The sequence below is a fragment of the Haliaeetus albicilla genome, chromosome 7 (genome assembly GCF_947461875.1).
Source record: "Haliaeetus albicilla chromosome 7, bHalAlb1.1, whole genome shotgun sequence".
Taxonomy (NCBI): Eukaryota; Metazoa; Chordata; class Aves; order Accipitriformes; family Accipitridae; genus Haliaeetus; species Haliaeetus albicilla.
Window position 1 is genome coordinate 45,384,112 of NC_091489.1, and position 18,582 is coordinate 45,402,693.

The 18,582-nt window shown below is 41.8% G+C and overlaps 1 protein-coding gene across 6 annotated transcripts in view; it reads left to right on the top strand.

Annotated features, from left to right (window-relative positions):
- Positions 1-18,582, top strand: part of ARHGAP32 (Rho GTPase activating protein 32) — a 259,692-nt gene that overhangs the window by 144,720 nt on the left and 96,390 nt on the right. For all 6 annotated transcript variants that reach the window (XM_069788197.1, XM_069788195.1, XM_069788198.1 and 3 more), the window contains one exon: positions 13,191-13,277. In XM_069788197.1, the coding sequence (XP_069644298.1) occupies positions 13,191-13,277 (87 nt within the window). The remainder of the gene's footprint in view (positions 1-13,190; positions 13,278-18,582) is intronic.

Here is an 18,582-nt window from a genome sequence, read left to right on the forward strand (position 1 = left end):
TCTAGGAATGACTTTGTCCACGTGCCTACCTCTGAAATTCCTGCCACAGGCAGGTTAGTGCTCTTCCAAGCTCTCAATGAGCGGTGCAGATCTGTGCAGAGCATTTGCAAGACCCCTGCAAAATATTTATGAGAATTACCATTGCTCCTTCATTTGGAAATTGTAAGTCACTGTAAGCTTTTAGGATGTGGATGTGTCCTAACTTCTCCCTTTGTGCTGGCTCAGCTCTCCTTGTCTTTTGTGTAGCAGAGTTGGACTTAAACCACTTCCTATTTCCTGCCTATCTTTGCTCATTGCTTTTCATGTGGCCCACTAATCCTTTTATCCCTCGCACCCAGATTTGCATATGTGAATAAAGGGAATGTCTTTACATACTTTTTTTTCCCCTCTGTTAGTTGTGTCAGGCTGAGTGACACCTTTCATTTGAGTTTTTGGTTAGTGTGACAAGTAAGAGCTGGTGATACAGTACCTGTGTTATGCAAAAAATCTGAGCTTAATATTTGCGTATGTCAAAGAAGCGGAGAGCTTTTTTGTGTTTTATTTATGTGTTTGTGTTTGAGCAGTCAGAGTAGAGTAAGGAGGACTGTTTGGACTAGCTGCTCTCAAATACTACACTGCTTGCATGGCAGCGCTTTTTGCACACAATTCAGCAGCTGTGAGATTGAAATTAATTATTTGGAATCTATTTGTTTGACTTGTGGCTTTTCTCTTATGCTGATTCCTTACAACACACTTCTGTGAGTAGCTGGGTTTTCTGTTTCTTTCTTTCTTTCTTTCTTCCTTTCCTTCATTTTTATCTTTCACACTTTAATAGCTAGGAATTCATAGGGAACAACTCGATATGCTTTGGAGATCTAGGGGACAAACTGCTGACAAGTACTGTGCAGCTTACTAAGAGTCAAACCTCAGGAGTTTGAAATAGAGCAAGCAGTTCAAAATCCTCTGCCTGGTCCAGAAATGCTGTTTGCATGATGCAGTCTGAAAGGCACTTTCCATAAAGACACTTAAATATATGTTCAAACTCTTTCACATCAAAACCAAATCAACCCCCTCTGCTTGGGGCCTGGTATATTGTACCTGGAGGTATCTGTGCCAGGATTGCTGCAATGTTTGTAATTATATTTTGTCAGCAGTGTAGTATTAATGGGAACCTATACCCTTAGTCATTTAACACATCCTTGCAATTGCTTTTGTTAAGGAAATGTTTCATTTATGCAATATTGTTTTACGGAAATGAATTTGAAAGATATAACTTGTGTACTTCAAGATTATTTTCATCTGCTTTTGCCTGCACTACGCTTACTGCTTTCTTTCCTTTCCTTGTGAGCCCTGATGTCTGTACAGCAAGCAACACGGGGCCTATAGGCAGCGCACTGATCATTGCTTTCCTCCAGCAAGGCTGACCAGGTATGCTTGGATGGAGTGTCAGTGCTTCAGCACGCTCTGTGAAAATACTGAGGCTGTGGAGCAAGACATCGCACATCCTCCTGTGCCTGTCAAAGTGGAATGCTCTGTTTTCTCCGAACAACAAAACGATCATTTAATCAACAACATGCCATAATAGAGGCTCTGTATTTACTGAAACCAGATGCATTCACGTCTCTGAGGCTGGGCTAACCCTACAAGCTTGCTTTGAAATAGCTGTGGTTTTGATTTCCGTCATAGGTGTGCTAGCAAAACTGTCTTTTTCCTTTGTGTTTTATCCCATGGTACGTCTCTTGGTGGTCAGAAGTAATAGGTGGAGGCAGTAACAGGTTCTGTTCATTTATCTTCTAGTTCTTAATCCCTGAAGCACATGTCTATGCAGCGGAGTACATGGACGTTTAGTCCTGTGCTTCAGGGCTGCTGTAGCCCTGGAGCCTGGTTAGCATGGTGTTGGGCATGGCCTAATAAGCTCTCTCGAGGATGAGTTTGCAGAAGGAACACGATTGCTTGCACCCACGCGTACTCTGAGATACGCTCTGGCAGTGATTCCCCAACTGTGGTCACAGTTACTGAATGCAGGGACTTTCCATGTTGTCACCATGTGTAACTTATTACCTGTTTTAATGTCTGGCAAATGTACAGCCACCCCTGCCCATGGTAAACATTTGTTTGAGAGCCACTGCGTAGTGTTGTGTTTCATTGTTGCCTTCTGAAACCCCAGAGACTGGAATTAGTTTCCCCCATGAGAAGGAAGAAATTGAGGTCATCACAGAAGCAAAAAACCACGCAGGAAAGAAATCTGTGAAGCAAATCTGGTAGTAGTTCTGTGTTTCTCCCATGTCTTCCCAAACTTCATTACAAGTGAGATAGATTCTGCTTCTCATGAAGGAGCCAGAAAATCCAGGTTTTACCCAACTAAGGTGAAATGCAATTTTCAGCGTAGCAGCTTTAATGTAAAGAGTTCTCTCACTAACGATGTTTTGGGTCTAATTTATCTTACGGCCATTATTTCTATAGCCTGGATTGCACGAAGTGAGGAAGTTTCTTAGCGGTCAGTTCATGCTGAGCTTTAAAGACAAAAGGCAAACCTACTAAATTCCAACCAGAAAACCCACAGGTGGCAAATTCAGCTTATGGAGCGTTCCAGGATGTTACGTCCTCTTTGCCAATCATCGAGTGCCCAAGGCCCTGCTCTGCATGCAGCCGTGTGGAGGGGGTGTTTGTTAGTTTGTTTTTAATAACATCAGATATTTTAACTTCATGAAAACATTCTGTTTTCAGACCCTAAGAAGTTGTTTTTGCCTAATGGAGTCCCTAATGGCTGCATCTAAGAAGTTTTTATGAATATTTCATTGCATATGAAGATTGACCTTCTTACACATTTAGAGGAAATAAAAGGGTGAGACCACATGAGAAAACATTAGCAACTTAATACATGGAAATCTGGGAAAAGTATCTCTGATACAATTCTCTGAGTTTTTATGTCTCAACAAGCTTAGGCATCAAATAGACTTGGCTTAAGAATTAAAACAAACAAACTCCAGCAGCGTATACATAAGCTGCCTGTGTTGGCAGCTCAACCTGGAATCAGGGATTCGAAGTGAGATCTTTCCAAGTTGCGCGTTTCTGACTGCAGTAAGGGTCAAATTCTGTCAAGGTTGCTCCTGATTTCATCTTCAGAGAGGCACAAACTAGATCCCACTGTGCATTGTGTCTGAGAGCAGCATTGCGATAGCAGGCTAGCATGGATAGCGTGGCATGGGGAGGATCCACCTCTCCGAAACTGTATGTGAGATTGGAAAGGGTAGAAGTCATGAGGAATTGCCTTCCATCTCCTCTTGCAGTGAGCAACAGAAATGTGGCACTGGGCAAGTGTTTTGCCTGGTTTCATGTTTATTTTGTATTGCTGGCTTAGTTGATTAATCTTTCTCAACATGCCTTATCTTTTACCATTTGTCTAATTTACCACCTTTAATACACAGAGTGGAACTGTCCCGTACCAGTCAGTATGGCAGACTTAAAAACATTGGGTCAGAAGCTGCTGTATTTGCAGTGGAGTCTTTCCTGGCATGTAGTTACATGAGCATCCCATCCCCAGTACGGTGTATTGTTGCACCTATGCAGATTCTTCCTGACAAGGGAATGCTTCTGGACCTGCTTATACACAAGCACCTAGTGAGCAACATGTTGTAACCCCAGGTGGTATTCATCACCAAGAAAACAAAATCATCGTTCTCAGCTAGAGTAATGTAATGGAAATCAACACCCATCAGACCTATGCCGATAACTTTAGTCAGTGCTAAAAGCTGTTGTTGAATTTCCGTCTGAAGCAGGCTACTGCTTGTCTGTAGGTGCCCTGTATTTTTCTGTCCACCATCTGTCGGGGGTATTCCTCTGCTTTCCCTGGGCAAGGGCAGTTGCCTGCTCTAAAGGCATGCCACTAGCAAAAACCTGTGAGCAGCAGTGGGAACAGCTTTAGTAACCTTTGTCCGGCATTACGTTCTGGAATCAACCTCTAAATCAGACGCCAAATCCAGGAGTAACTAAATCTCCTGAGATGCCCTTCTTTTCTGCTCTCTTAAAGTGATGCCGATGGCCAGCCCCTGCGAGAGAGTTCAGGTGGATGTGTACTTAAAAAGTTGCAGCAGCCAGTTGCACCACGGGAGCTCTGTTTTTCACATGTTCTAGTCAGCATGTGTGCCCAGCATACTCTTCGCTGTCTTTAAAGTTATCCTCCACAATAGTTTTGATTTGCGAAGGAACTCGAGGAGTGTCACAGCTGTTCCAGCCTGTCTCAGAAGTACCGAGATGCGCAGCACGCATGCATGACCTCATTGGAGGCTTATATTAAAAACAAAATAACAAAGTAGCCCAAAGGAGACCTGATCTTGTGCATGTAAGGCACATGTGGCACTATTATTGCATCCAGTATGATTAAAGCACCTCAAGGATCCTGCTGTGGAGTTAGTATCTGCCCTTTTTCTTTAGCTGTGCATATTTATAAAGGATGGTAGGATTTATTAGTCTTGAAGGTGAAGCTCAGTTGGAGGGATGCTGACTGCTGAATAAACACGCTTCCATAGGAAAAAATTGTCTCGTGATTTGCAAGCTTAAAATAGTTCTGAAGGTAGCTACAGGCAAAATACACATCCCACAACCTTTAAAATTTACTTAGTGCTTGTACTTGCATAAAATTTGGCCTTCTGAGTACACCTGCGATTTCATGTGAACTTACATCGGCTAGGAAGAGAATTTAAGCCAGCATTTAATGTCACCTCTATCGCTAGTATCCTCCTTACGTGTTCCCGTGATGTTTTCTGTTGTACTCTGCTCGGTCCATGGGGGAAAACCAGGGTACCTTCATGGGAACATTTTGCCTTTTGCAAAGGCGTATTTGAGTTTAATTTCAGCATACAGATACGAAGATGAACTACGCAGTGAACCTCAGTGCCAATATTAGCAAACTTATGTGGCCAGAATTAAGCTATGCAATGCTTCTACACAGGTGTATCATATGCACTTTACGAAAGTGACATGAAAATTCGGCAGCCCTGGGAGAGCTTTCCTCGCATGTCTTTCACCCTGGCGCTGATTACAGTTGAGTGCGGCAGGCCTGCAGTGTTTCACTGATTGTCTGGAGATAATGTATAATATACTGTGCTCCGTGCAGTTCAGACGTGCAGCAAGTGATTTTGTCACACTGTGGTTAGCTTGGAGTAGTGATCTGCGTGGCGTTACAGAAGATGCATTTTCTTTTTTTTGTCTTGTTGAGCTGTGTTTGATTTTTTTTTTTTTGCTACTCTTGGGTACCGCTTTTGAGTTTTCAAAGGGCTGCTTTCAAATAGCCGTGAAGAAATGGGGTTTCAGATACAAAAATATTCTTTAAACATGTCTTTCTTGTCTTTACTTTCATCATTACTGCAGGATATTTATGCTTGGGTAAAGAAGCCACTCTGTTGAGGGCTGTTCTTTTCCCGCTCTGAAGCCACAGTTCAGTATGAAAAGGAGAAAGCAGAAGATGGGGAACTGTGTGGGAGTATAATTAGTACATTTAGCAAGATAAATCTGGAGAGAGGAAAAATAGGCCAGATAAATACATTTGTGCTGTCAGAGTAATTAGTTAGAAAACGTTTCCCTGTTTGAAAAGATTTGCCAACTTAAGATTTCAAAATAATAAAATAATATCTTCAAATATATCAAAAAACAGGTCTTGAAGGTGCCCCTTTACAAGACAAACTGATGTAAGTAATGGACACAGCTAAATGAAGATGAAGGGGTGTTTAAATCACCAGGGTAATTTAGGAGATAGTTAAAGTATTGTCTATTAGGGACTGGAGCTGAGAGAGGTAATAAAAGATTTTTCTTATAATGAGTCTGCATCTCTGAGTTTGATCAGTGTTAAGCCTTTTAATTTCTTCAGGATTTGTCCCAAGTATATTTGGGCCCTACAGATTTTTTTAAAATAAAACATAGCAATATTTCACAGGAAAATTAGCCTCATGTTTCTCGCTTTTGGCCATCAGACATACTTTTCACCCAATACATACATTCCAGAGCGATGCATAAAGGTGACATTTGTCCTGTGGTTTTTCCCTCGTCTGATTTGCTAAATTGCACAAACATCGTAAATTAACGAGAGGACAGACATCAAGGAGACATTAGAAGTGTGGTGGTTTAGAAAGAAAAAAAAAAAAAAAAAGTCTGTTCCTAATACTGTCAGAAAAAATTATCAGATGTAATAGTGGTTTGGAAACTTAATGAGCTTTTGCTATGGCTGAGTTTGAGCGGCAGATATTTCAGCTGCATGTGTCTGGCTGCTTTTGCCAGGGAGTTAACCTTAAATTCCATCTCGGAAAAACGTAAAAAGATTACCAGGTTTCCTTGGAACAATGACACATCCTCTGCCAGGAAAAGCATCAGCCTTTCCACTGACTTAAAACTCCTGGCAAAAGACACTTCTTCAGCATTCTTGCCATCTCTTCTCTCCTCGAGATTTCTACAGATGTGCGCTATGTTTGAGATGAAACCTGTTGGAGTTTATGCTCGCCCGTGAGGCTGATTCATCGCCATCTGCCCCATCCCACCCTTCCGTGCTGGGGAGCTCGAATCTCCCGTGACCTCTTCGTCCTGCCTGGACCACTGTGCCAGGCGCTGCCAGGCGGTTGCGTGGGGTCACGGGTGGCCCGGTTGTGGCATGAAGTGAAAGGGGCGGCTCTGCTAACGAGGCTTACCTTGCTCATACTTCATAGCAAACTTCTCATGATTCTAATATTACGAAGCATTGCCGTTTCTCTTAATCCGTAGAGAGAGCAGCTGTATTCATTTTAGGTACTTAATTACTTTGATTGGCCACAAAATGCGTTTTTCACATGACGAGAGCGTGCATTTGCCTTACGTTGCGCACAGGTAGGTGCAGTTTCTTTGTCGCTTCACAGCAGGTTTTATGGCGATAACGCGTGTATTGCGCTCCGAGCATGCAGATCAAACCAAATCAGAGGCAGGCCCATATGTTCAGGTAAATGCACCTGCTGTTCAGGGTCAAGGACAGGCATGTTTCCGTCAGCATCTTGGTATGAGAAGCCCGAAATGTATCTGACAGCTCAGGCTTGGTAATGGATATGTGTGATTGTGCTTACATTTCGCTGGAAAAGCTAGTAATAGCTCCCTGCGGCTTAATATTGTCTCGATTATGTACTAATAGTGTCACTAAAACTCTTTGCAGGAGCCAGTCACCAGAGTGCAAATACAGTAATGCATAAGCTATAGATGTTTTGGCTTCCTACTGGCTCCCAACCAGTGCGTCGTTTTCAGGGGAATTTAGATAAGAACTTGGGAGATGCTGTGTGGAATATTGAAATCGACCCCCAAGAGGTCGTAAGAGTTATTCTGCGGGCTTTTGCTGCTCTCTAGAGTGGTCTTCCTTGGGGGTGTTCCAGGTCAGCGTAGGCTCCACACCTCTGACATGAGGTGGTTTCTCGGTGGACTAGTTTAATTAAAGCACAGGTAATGCTGGCAGGTTTGGAGTTTGGGAGGAATGATTCTGCTCCTCCTATTTGGAAACAGCTAGGGAGAAGATTTGAAGGGAGAAGGGATCAAGCGTATTTTCCTAGCCTGCAGTTTTCATTGTCTAATTAATTATCATCTAATTATTTAATGCCTTCCACATTAAATTCTAACCTTAACTCTAATTCCATTGTGGAGGGGGATTTGGTTGTTTGTTTGGTTTTGGTTTTTTTTTTTCCTCCTATTATTTTCTGTTTGGTTCTTTTCTTTTTTTTTCAATTTTCAAATTTTTTTTTGGCTGCAGGTAAGATTTTAAGCTTTAGCTAACAACACTGTGCAAAATGAATTATGTCACTGGAAGCAAGGCAAGTTCATGGTGTTAGTTATCAAACACATAGGATAGCTTTGCCAAAGCTCTTGTAACCTTTTCTTTAAGTATGTGCTGTTCTGCGTGCTGGCTGTCCGCCAACACTCTGCGTTACTCACTCGCTGAGATACGTGTGTGCGAGCGAGATCAATGTGTTCGTGGCTTTATGAAGCAGAAGTTGAAATAAATGAGTTTCATAGACGAATCAAATCTATGCTTCCCAAGCTTTTCACAAATTATCCTTTCATCAGGAGAGCTGGATGATGGAGTTAACATCACTTGGCAAACAAGGGAAACAAGGAAATCAAAGCCAAAGCTATCTAAATGAGCTTACTTTGACATCTGGGGGTCAGAGGCACAGCTAGGAGGAGCGGACACAGCCCCATTGACCTTGCAAAGCCAAGCCAGCTCTTACCTGGTAAGGATTTGGCACTTTAATTTAGTAGCCAACAATCCTAGTCTTGGCAACAGATTTATGGAGTGCTTTTCCTTGAAATGATTTTTCAAAGTTTTTGTAGTTTGTAAGAGAAGCACGCAAGAATGTGACTCTGTGGTTTAAAGCAAAAAAATGATTGCACGAATCTCAAAAGTTGTATTTTAATTGTTTTTCTGCCTGTGGTCACGCTGACAAGTGAAACATGCTCATAAAACAGGGCCACTTAGAAGCTGCCTCTGCTCTAATTAAAGCCCTCTCCGCAGTCACTAGCCCTTGCCTTTTGGATCTCTCTGCGGAGAACGTGGCAGGTCCCACGCGCCTTCCAGACAGGTTCACAGTAGCCTTGAAATTGTGAAGCTCCAGACAAACAAATGAGTCTTTAAAATGCCTGCTGCTTTGCTCCAAGCACAGATCTGCCAGAGTTTGGTGCGAGGATTATTCTTGGAGGGAGAGCAGAAGGGAGCTTCCAAAGCCACTTTGGAGAGGAGAGATGGGAGAGTTTGTTTTGTTCGTGTTAACCCCTGTTCTGGAAGGTAAACGCACACGCACAGCGTTGTACCCTGTAAAACTACTGAGCTTTTGGATAAGACTTCTGAATGTGCCGTATCATAACTTACCCTCCTGTTTGCTTTGTTGCTGTTTATCTCTACAAGAGGAATAACCAATAAATTATCCTCTGTAGGAGACTCCTGTAATCACTGTCTTTATCTGCTAGCTTACTAGAGATGAGCTGCTTTTTCTCAGACAGTGGGGAAGACCACATGAAGTAGAAGCGTTTTTAAGCTAGTCCTGCTTGTATATATGATCAATAAAGTCTTGGCTAGCAAGCACTGCTCTTTTTGGCAAAATTGTGTATGAGCAAAGCATGTGACTTCATTTTGTCCTTCAGGATACTAAGGTGAAACTGTTACTGTTGATACGGTGAGATCCTGGTTGCTTCTTTGGCTGGCCTCCTGCTCTTGGAAGTCTTTGCTGCTATTCAGTTTATTATTACATTATATTTATTAATGGTACCTTGACGTAACATTTACAACACTCGGTGTTATCCATACACCTATTAAAGTCTGATGCATTCATAGGACCATCTTTAACGCTTTCTTTGTGTATCATAAAATGCTACCACTGAAGAGTTTAGGATACCTTAAACCTGATTTATGAAGTCAGCCATATCTATTTGTGCTAGCTAAGCGTCCATATTCCAATAATAAATGAACCTAACAGAACCTAATGTATCATAGCTGTTTATCAGGTTCACGAAGTTTGACAGCCATTTTGAATGTGAAAAATGAACATTTCACATTATACATCAAGCCATATGTATAAAGTATGCTGTTTAACGCTTTGATCAGTTACTATAAATGCTATTTACAGATTATTTCAGCTATCTCAGATGATACACATTGAAACTGTTACAGGGGTATCCTCAAGAGCCTGCTGTCTTTGGTCTGTTCTTTAAGATGATGAAAATCAATTTCCCAATTTGGAGTCAACCAAATTCTGCCTGTGGGTCATGTTCAGAGTCCACTAAGGTCAAGAGAGGCCTTTGCTTTGTGCTCCCTGGATTTCAAATCCAGCCCAGGTGCACCTGTACTTCCTCGGAGGTATTGTTTATAAGGGGTGTTGCAGGAGGAAAGGCTTTTAAACATCATGACATCCACGATTTTTGGAAGAGCATTAGTGAATGTCTATCAACAGAGCCAAACAAAAATTATGCCGCGTGGGGAACAGGGAACATAAGCGAATATTCATGTTCCAGGGTATTTTGCTGCCAGGACAGTTAGCGTACAGGATAAAACCAATAGATTTTCCTGTGTAAACAATTCTACTCTCTGTCTCTCAGTAGGCACGAGACTGGCTGCGGGAAGAGGAACAGTGTTCAGTCAGCTTTTACAACTTTACTCTGAAATAACAGTTGCATATGTGTAGGGCAATACAATGGATTTAAAATGTCACTTCTCACTACAGTGAGTTTGCCTAAATGGAGACATTCAGAAACATCCAAGTGGAAACTAACTACATGGGTGTAAAGTCGATGACTATAAATCAGTAGGTTAATCCTCAGGTAGGTGTGCTCTTTCACATGAAAAGGTTGCTGTAACTTACTCATCCTACACACATGGACCTCACGCCTACAGGTGATTCACTTGCTGTTTCTGGAGAGTTCTTGTATAGACTTGACTTAAGTCCAAAGTGGTGTAAATTACAGTACATCTAAGAGGAAAGGTGGTGCAATTCAACCTTCGTCTTAACTTGACCTGTACCTTTTTCTGCCCCGCGTTGTGTTGCGCAGAATCAGGCCTTGAATACGTTTAGGGAGCTGCTGCATTTGTATGTCGGTGATTGCATTGACTGGCTGCTGGCTTTCCAGCTGAACGGAGCCTGTTGCGATGTCCTTTAGCACGGATATGCTTAAGGAAGGCAAGGCTTGAAATTTTGTGGGCTGATAGAATAGGCGTACGTACCCTAAATAAGCATAGGGAAGATTAAAGGATGGAACTTTTCTCCATGAGTAGGAAACCCGCGTTTAATTGAACTGGAGCTCCTTGTTACCTGACAGACGTGGAAGATACCTCCAGCCATGTATTAGCTTTCCTTTACTGCATGCTTTGTTATTTTGTTTTTCTTTGACTGTTAGTTAGTTTTGAAACTTAGTAGCACTTTAAATGTGAAATTTGATAGCAAAGAAGGATGATAAAGTGTGTGTGGGGGGGATGTGCAATACAGAAATAAATAATGGTTGTATTTAATCACATTAATGGCAGCTGTTACACACATAGAAAAGTCACTCTTACACATCTTTAAAATTGCCTTTCTGGAATGCAGGGTTTTTTTAGTGGAATTAAGCGCACCGTGTGAAAGATCCTCCGCAGCAGTTAGAAAGATTTATCTCTGGGACTGTATTACACACCAGCCTTATGAGGATGTGAGCGTGCGTAAAAATCTTTAAAAGTTCTGGCTGGAAAGCTTTACAGAAGAAAGCTCACTTTGAAGGGAGAATTTATAGGTGGAACAAGAGGCCGTCTGGAAGCTGAAAAAGAGAGTGTGCTGAGAAGGTGGTACAGGAGAAGCTGCAACAGTGGCCGAGGGAGACATTTCATGGCTTTTCTAGAGAGGTGATTTATGGTGGAGTAAAGATAGTATCCAAATGGAGGTGACGCTGAGTGGATTTCATCTTCAAGAACTTGCACAGTGTGTTCTACACTGTTAGGCAACAGTGAAGACCGAAAGCGCAAACTTGCTTTCCGATACAAATCCTTTGATGGAAAATTTGTATTTGCTCACCAAAAAGGGCTGCCACAAAGCAGGAGGAAGTTTTATTTGCATAACCAGCATGATGGAGCGGTGAGCGTTTGCACGCATGCTCTCTCTTCCTCTAAATACATTTAATGTTGTAAAAATATAATAAATTATGGAAATCCAAAGACTTTCTTGGTCCAAAAATCTTTTTCATTATTTGCAATCCTTTATACAACCATCAGAACAGAAATTAGTATTCAGGAAGTTAGGTCTGGTGAAGGAAGAGTGCTGAATTTGTGTGCTCTGCAACTTCTTTACAAAGAGGAGAGAGATACTGGCAAAATGCAAAGTTAAACTCACTCTGGGTATAGGTAGTCATTTATATGTAAGTGAATTTTGCCTTACATCTCCCTCTTTCTCAGGAGGTACGTGCCTCTAATCACCTGGTTCTGATTTTCTCCTGCTTACATTCCTGAAAGTACAGAAATTTGTGATTTTTCTCCTCACTCTTATGTTTATTTCTGCATTCATTTGTTGTTGGGGTTTTTCGGTCTTAGCTACTTATGATTTTTTAACAGACTTAAATTTTTATGTACACGTTTTCCAAGAGAGAAGAAGGTGGTGTTCCAAAAGACCTTTGTGTAAAAAGTCCCGGACTCTTCTTCAGTGCTTTCTATTTTTAAGCTGACATCATTTCTGCTTAAGAAAGAAAGCAAAATAACTCTTCTGGCAAGTACAGCAGTGCTTTCACTATACGATTTAATGTCCATCATTTAAGGAGTAAAGATAGCGATGGCTGTGTGTGTGCAGGGAGGCTGAGATACCTCACCCTGTTCCGTGCACCTTTAAGGGAATCTTTCATGGTTTTCTCTTCCTGGGGCTCTGCACTGGATAAGGATCTCTCTGTCTTCTGTAAAACAGCTTTTTGGAAGACATATCCTTTTTTCCATTTGCCTTGCAAACAGTCTTAATTTGCTTATGATCACTTAGTAATTTCTGTTTTCAGAGAAGATCATTAAATGTAAGCCATTTGAAGTATAGGATATCAAGACTAGTGGGAGTAGCAGGACTAGTAGTAGGCCTAGTCAAGGCGTTTGGTACGTGTACAGGAATGACACAGTTAAATCTCTCCTCACTGCTCTGAAAAAACCCACATCCTGGTGTTGTATTTAATGAACTCTGTATGTGATGAATGGTGCCATAAAGCTCTCTGTTGTGGTAAATTGCTTGACAACACTGAAATTAGGAGATACGTTTTATTCTCTAATGTCTGCCTGAACATATAAAATAAAAAATGAATAAAATTGGGGGGCGGGGGGATATCACCGTTATCTGATACGTGAATATTTATAGAGATCTTTTCAGTGAACAATTAATTTTGCAAACTCCTAAGATAGAGGTTTAATCCCTGGCTTGTACAGTTTGCCTTCCTATGATTGTTTTATTTTTGAACCATATTTTTATTTTTAAACTGTCAGGTGAGATGCCAAAATCCAATGGCATTTGAGGGTCTGTGTAAGCCATGAATGCTGAATATTTTCTATCTGACAACTCCAGACAGACAAGCACTTCCCTGATTCCCTGGTACTCAGCGTGTCTTGGAGCAAGTTGATGTGAATGTTGTGCTTCATGCATTATTACATGCCTGGCTTATCCCTGCTCACTGACCTGGTCTTTCTCTCTCCCTCTTTTCTCCACCCCCTCCCCTCTCCCTTGGTGTAGCTTTCGCTCCCGGAGGAACAGAATGAAGTAACAAGAAACGGCTGTGAATCCAAGGAACTGGTCTACCTGGTGCAGATCTCTTGTCAGGTAAACGCCACGTTGTCTCCCCCCACCTCCTTTTGCAGACGGTATAGCATTATGTTTGGCAACACAGCCTCGTAATATTTTGATATGACACTTTTCTGCGGCGTATGTGGTTTTTTTCCACTTGTCCACTAGCTCAGTCCTCGAAAGGATGCTGTCTGTGGTACTGCGACCAGCTAATTTTAAGAAAAGAAAAGGAGGATCGAGGCGAGAAAAAGGAGCCCGTTAAGCAAATAATCCTCGCTACGGTTTGCGCAGAGCCGCACGCTGATTAGCCTAGAGACACAAGCGTGCATGCTTGGACTCTGTGTACGTATGCCTGTCAGTTGTGGGGGGAGCGGACAGTGACACACAGGCGCACCGTATATATAAACAGAGGAAGTATGTGAGGGAGAATGCCGGCCAGTGTTTTTGTTGATCAAGGCGTGCTGCTGGCAGCCAGGAGATGGGGATTCTTGATCTGTTCCCAGTTATGTCTCCAGACATCTGGTATGAAATTCTTTCACTGCCTCTGCTACTGTGGTATCAAAATGCTTTGGGCAGATAAATCTGCCACTTTGTACCACAGATTCCCTGTCTGCTAATATGGGGATAGTGACTCTGTAAAATATTACATAAGAGGTTATCGTATTTTAATATGTTGAAAGAAATTGTCGTTTGTGGGGACATATTGCATTGACAAATTCAGTTGAGAGTTAATGCCTGCATTTGGTCATTTTTCTGGTGTTAGCATAGCAGTTCTTTTTGTGATTCATCTTGGCACTTCTTGAGCGTCCATCTTATCAATTTATGCTGAACATTAATGGGAATCACTGTGGTGTCTGTCTCTCTTTTTAAAGCTCTTTATGTGCTTCTGCTGACGTTTCTCAGGTACTGAAAGAAAAGTGTATGGAATAGGCACACCTGTGTTGCCTACATTTGAATTGCGTGGGGTGGGGAAGTATTTGCTATGGGACTGTGCCAGCGTAGCGGCATTAGTACACACAGAGACCTGAATTTGCAGTGAATTTGCTCTTCTGCACTAACTCTGTGTGCACGCTGGTGCAGGGTGTTCTGAGAAAGCTGAGGAGCAAAGCATCCTGCTCTGTTTTGAAGGTGGAGCTCGGCACAAGCTGAGCTACAGCAGTGTCATTAGTGTGATAGAAACACACAGAATAATTCTTCTCTGTGGTTAGCCCTAAACGGTGCCACTACACACGTGCACATGTGTGTATATATGGGTACTTATAAATAGTGCTCTTGGGATAGGGAAGAGAGGCTGAAAGTGCCCGTGTTTGGGCATTTTGCTAGTAGTGTTCTAACCTAGCTGTAACAAGTTTCATACACAATAATCACTTTTCAGAAAAGCATTCCAAGCTAACAAGCAGCACTGCAAAATTTAATGGGGGACACATGTCTGTGTCCCAGCCAAGAGCACTACAGTGACCAAGAGTGAAATTTTTCAGGAGACTTAGGGAAATTGGAATTTCTGTACATTTTGAGCCCTCAGGTTTGGGACTGCATTCGCAGTGCGTAATGCAGAGGTGAACCTTATGTTCTTTTCTGACTGTTTCAGGTGGGCCTATAGAAGTGCCAATATTTTATAGAGCAGTTTTTCTCTAACCTGGAAGCATATTGCTTCTGATCTTTCCATCTGCTTTACTGACATTTCTAAAGGTTAACAGGATACCTTCAGGTATAATTATGTCCTTAAACCCTGCAGAATATGTTCGTGCAGGAGCAAGCCTCAGGAGAAGCAAACACCCGGCACGTTGAATGCAAAGCATTGATGGTGCCCTGATCGGAGTGAGCCCAGCTGTCCAGTGGTTTGTCTGACACTTCTGTCAGACTCTCAGGTGCTTTGCAGGGATGTTTCTGAGAGTACAGTGCAGAGATTTGATTTGTGTGGGGACAATGTGGTGAATTCTGTGCCTTGGCTAAGGAAGATGCTAGTTTGCAGTGAGACTTAACTGAGTTGCTGTCCAATAGATCCAGAGGCTGTGAACCGTGCCCAACTGCTGAGAAGTTCTGTTACCTTCTTTTTCAGCGTTACTGAACTAAAATGAAAACACTGGGAGTTGGCCTCATCACTTTAAAGGATAGGCATAGAACCAATCACCTTTTCCTCTTTTTCTTTCTTTTTCTTTTTTTTTTTTTTTTTTTTTTTTTTTTTAAGTAATCCTTCTGGCTAGCTAGACTTTCTCCCCACCCCAAGTCAGTGATTCACCTCTCGCGTGTTAGCCTATGTCCCTGTCTCTCAGATACTTACAAAGCTGAGAAACTTGTGGCATCTGGATTCAATGAATGGAAAGGCATGGAAGGAGCTGCACAGCTGAGCATCATTTCTACCATGGAGATACTTCACCCCTGACATCTCATGGCCTCTCCTAATGTCCAGGGAAAGATTCCATTCTGTCACGCGTTGGATACCAGCGGCGTCTGGATGGATTTGGCTCCACGTTAGAATTGAATGGGAGGTGTGAAATAGCTCATGGAATGATAGTGCAGTGGGGAGAGATTTTGGCAGGACGCATCTGTATCTGGCCAAAAATATTGAAGGAGGGAGAAAGAAAGACTATAAAACAAATTTCACTTTACTCGCCTTTTGGATATGCTGCTAGCATTGGTGTTTAGCCTACCGTAGCAGCCTGCAAAAATATCCTTGATTTCTCAGATGGACACAGAGAAAACGAATTCTTTTAATTAAGGCTAAACCCGTGTAAATTTCAAAGCTTTAAGATATTTGTGATTTGTTGCAAAAACAGATAGCCCAGGGAGGAGCAAGGGCATGTGGCCACCCTGGCAATTTTAGATTACAGACCTTAGAGAAATAAGCTAAAAAGCCTAGCTTTGGGTTGGATGCATTATACTGCTGTGCCTTGCCCAGTCTGGACTGTGCAGATACAATCTGTGTGTTGTGTGGTCCATAAAAAGACATTTATTTTGTCTTTTCACTCTGTAGCAGACAACAAACCAAAGCTTTTGAACATTAGACTTTTAAAACATCCAGCTCAGTCTTAGCTGTGTTTGGCAGACTACAGTTCGGCATTTACACTAAGGAAATTCTATCCCACTATTTCCCATCTGTAAGTATAATTTTAGTGGTGTAAAGAGAATTATTCTTTGATGTGTATTTTGCAAAACCTTCCCAGATAAGGTTTGAAAAAAAGGATTTTTTGGAGTTATATTTGTGACACATTTCTGCTCAAGTCAGCTTGTGAAATACAAGCTTTGTTTGAGGTTCAGGGGTTTTTTTTACGTCTCTATTCAGCTTTTCTTCTACTGGGAGACCTCAAGAAATTAATCCAGTTTATTAGCTCTTAAGAAGAAGTGGGAATATGTAGAGAGCTGTTCCAAGTGTTTCTGAAAAGTGGAAAGATAGGATTCTTTTGATTTCTTTGAACAAATTTAAACATGAAAACTAGCAAACGACAAAGGTAGGGTTTTAAATTTTATTGGAAAGAGCTTGTGATAGGGGGGCTTGGTTTTGTTTTGGTTTTTAGAGCAATGTAGGTGGATTTTCCTTTTTTCCAAGTAAGGTTGCACTGTTTAACTTCCATTCATTTCTAGAAGATTGCTTTCAGGACCTGTACAATTACTGCTGTTGAATGATTGCTATTATTAAAATAAATGTAAACAAAATCCCTTTCTATGATAAAAGAAGGGGTGGATGGATGGACGGAGAGAAGACTTTAAAACAATCTATAAATGCTTGAAATCTGAGGAAGGATTCGGGGGAGAAAAGGCATAATGTTTTGAGTTTGCACTTTCCCAGAGTGCAGACAGTATGCCACATGCATTTTTGCTAGGGAGGAAAAAGTCTCTGAAGAATGCTAGAGACTGGTTTTTGTGTAGGAAATAGAGAAGCATAAAATCCTGGGAGGGGTGATGTGAGGACTGTACCTGGGAACCTTCTGAAGTGTGTAGACAGTAATTGCAAGCCTTAAGAATAACCGCGGTCCTTAAAAGACCACAGGGAATGTCTGAGACCTTTATGAGTTTGTGCTGTACCTGTAGGCTGTGAAGGTCCATTGACAGTGTTTGCAATCCTTGCTAAGTTCCACGGGGATAAGCAAAGAATTTACAAGGTCTGCAACACATTTAAAAGGGGTTACTATGTGTGTTGAGAATAAATCAACAAAAGTAAGAGCCTGCAAAAAGGTTGAAATAGGCTAATCCATCCAGCATGTTTTGTCAAGTTGTAAAGCAGGCTGAAAATCTGCCTTTTTAATGTTTTTGGATTTGTATGTGTGACGTTACAGCAGCAACTACCTGCATACGTATTTAAACATTGTAACGTAAGAATGGACAATCTAAGCTTTTGTTCTGAAAAAGGAAAGAATAACAAAAAGCGTGCAGTACTCATTACAATGTGAGATTTGGACTATTTCAACACTACAAACGTCTTTTTTTTTTGTGAAATTTTGAATGGCAAGGAGAGAGCAAGAGACCGGTTGTGAAAATGTTCTAGTTCTAAGGGAGACCTTAAACTCTAGCCATCTCTTGTGGGTTTTATTGTTCATTTTCATTATCAAAGGTAGGTTTTTGAAACAGACATGACAGGCAGTAGAAACCAGAAATGACAGACCATGCAAGCATGAGTGATTTTTAAGAAAAATCTTAGGACTAGATCTCATGATAGTCCTTTAAACGCAGACTGGGTGTTGGGATCTCAGAACAGAGTCACACTACCTTCTCTGTTTCCTGCTTTTCATGGGGTAATGCCAACCTTCATGGGATAATGCTTCCTTCCTGCGAAGGAAGCCTCTTTCTGCTGCAACTCTAGGTAGATTTCTAAGGCTATTCTCAAAGCAGGAAGCTCTCGTGGTCCAACCATGGGGTTTCTCCATTTTTCTGCTTGCATTTGCAGACCCCACACTGGCAGTAAGTTGAGCCACGCGGCTTTGTTGTACAGAATGCACAGTACTTTGCCCTGTTCCTGTTTTTTGTTCAAAGCAGCCATTGCTGTCTGTGCTGTGTTCATTTTGATTGATAGAATAAGGTCTCTGATGTACTCCATGAAGGCATTTACGCAAATATATGCCACTTGTATCTCCCAGCTCTCCCTTGCAGGAGATTTAAGCTCAGTATCTTCTGTTTGAAGAACAGCATTTGCAAAACTCTGAAGGCAAGCCCATCCAGCGTTCCATGGCTGGAAGCGTGGTTGCAATAATAAGTGCTTCAAGGGCAGTGGTGAGAATGCCAGGAAAAAATGGGATCCAAGTAGGAAGAACAGACAGGACTCCCCATCCTGGATGGTTTGTGGGGAGAGGAGAGTGGAATATATTTTCACAAAAGCAAATGTCTTACTCGGACTACTAACGTCTAA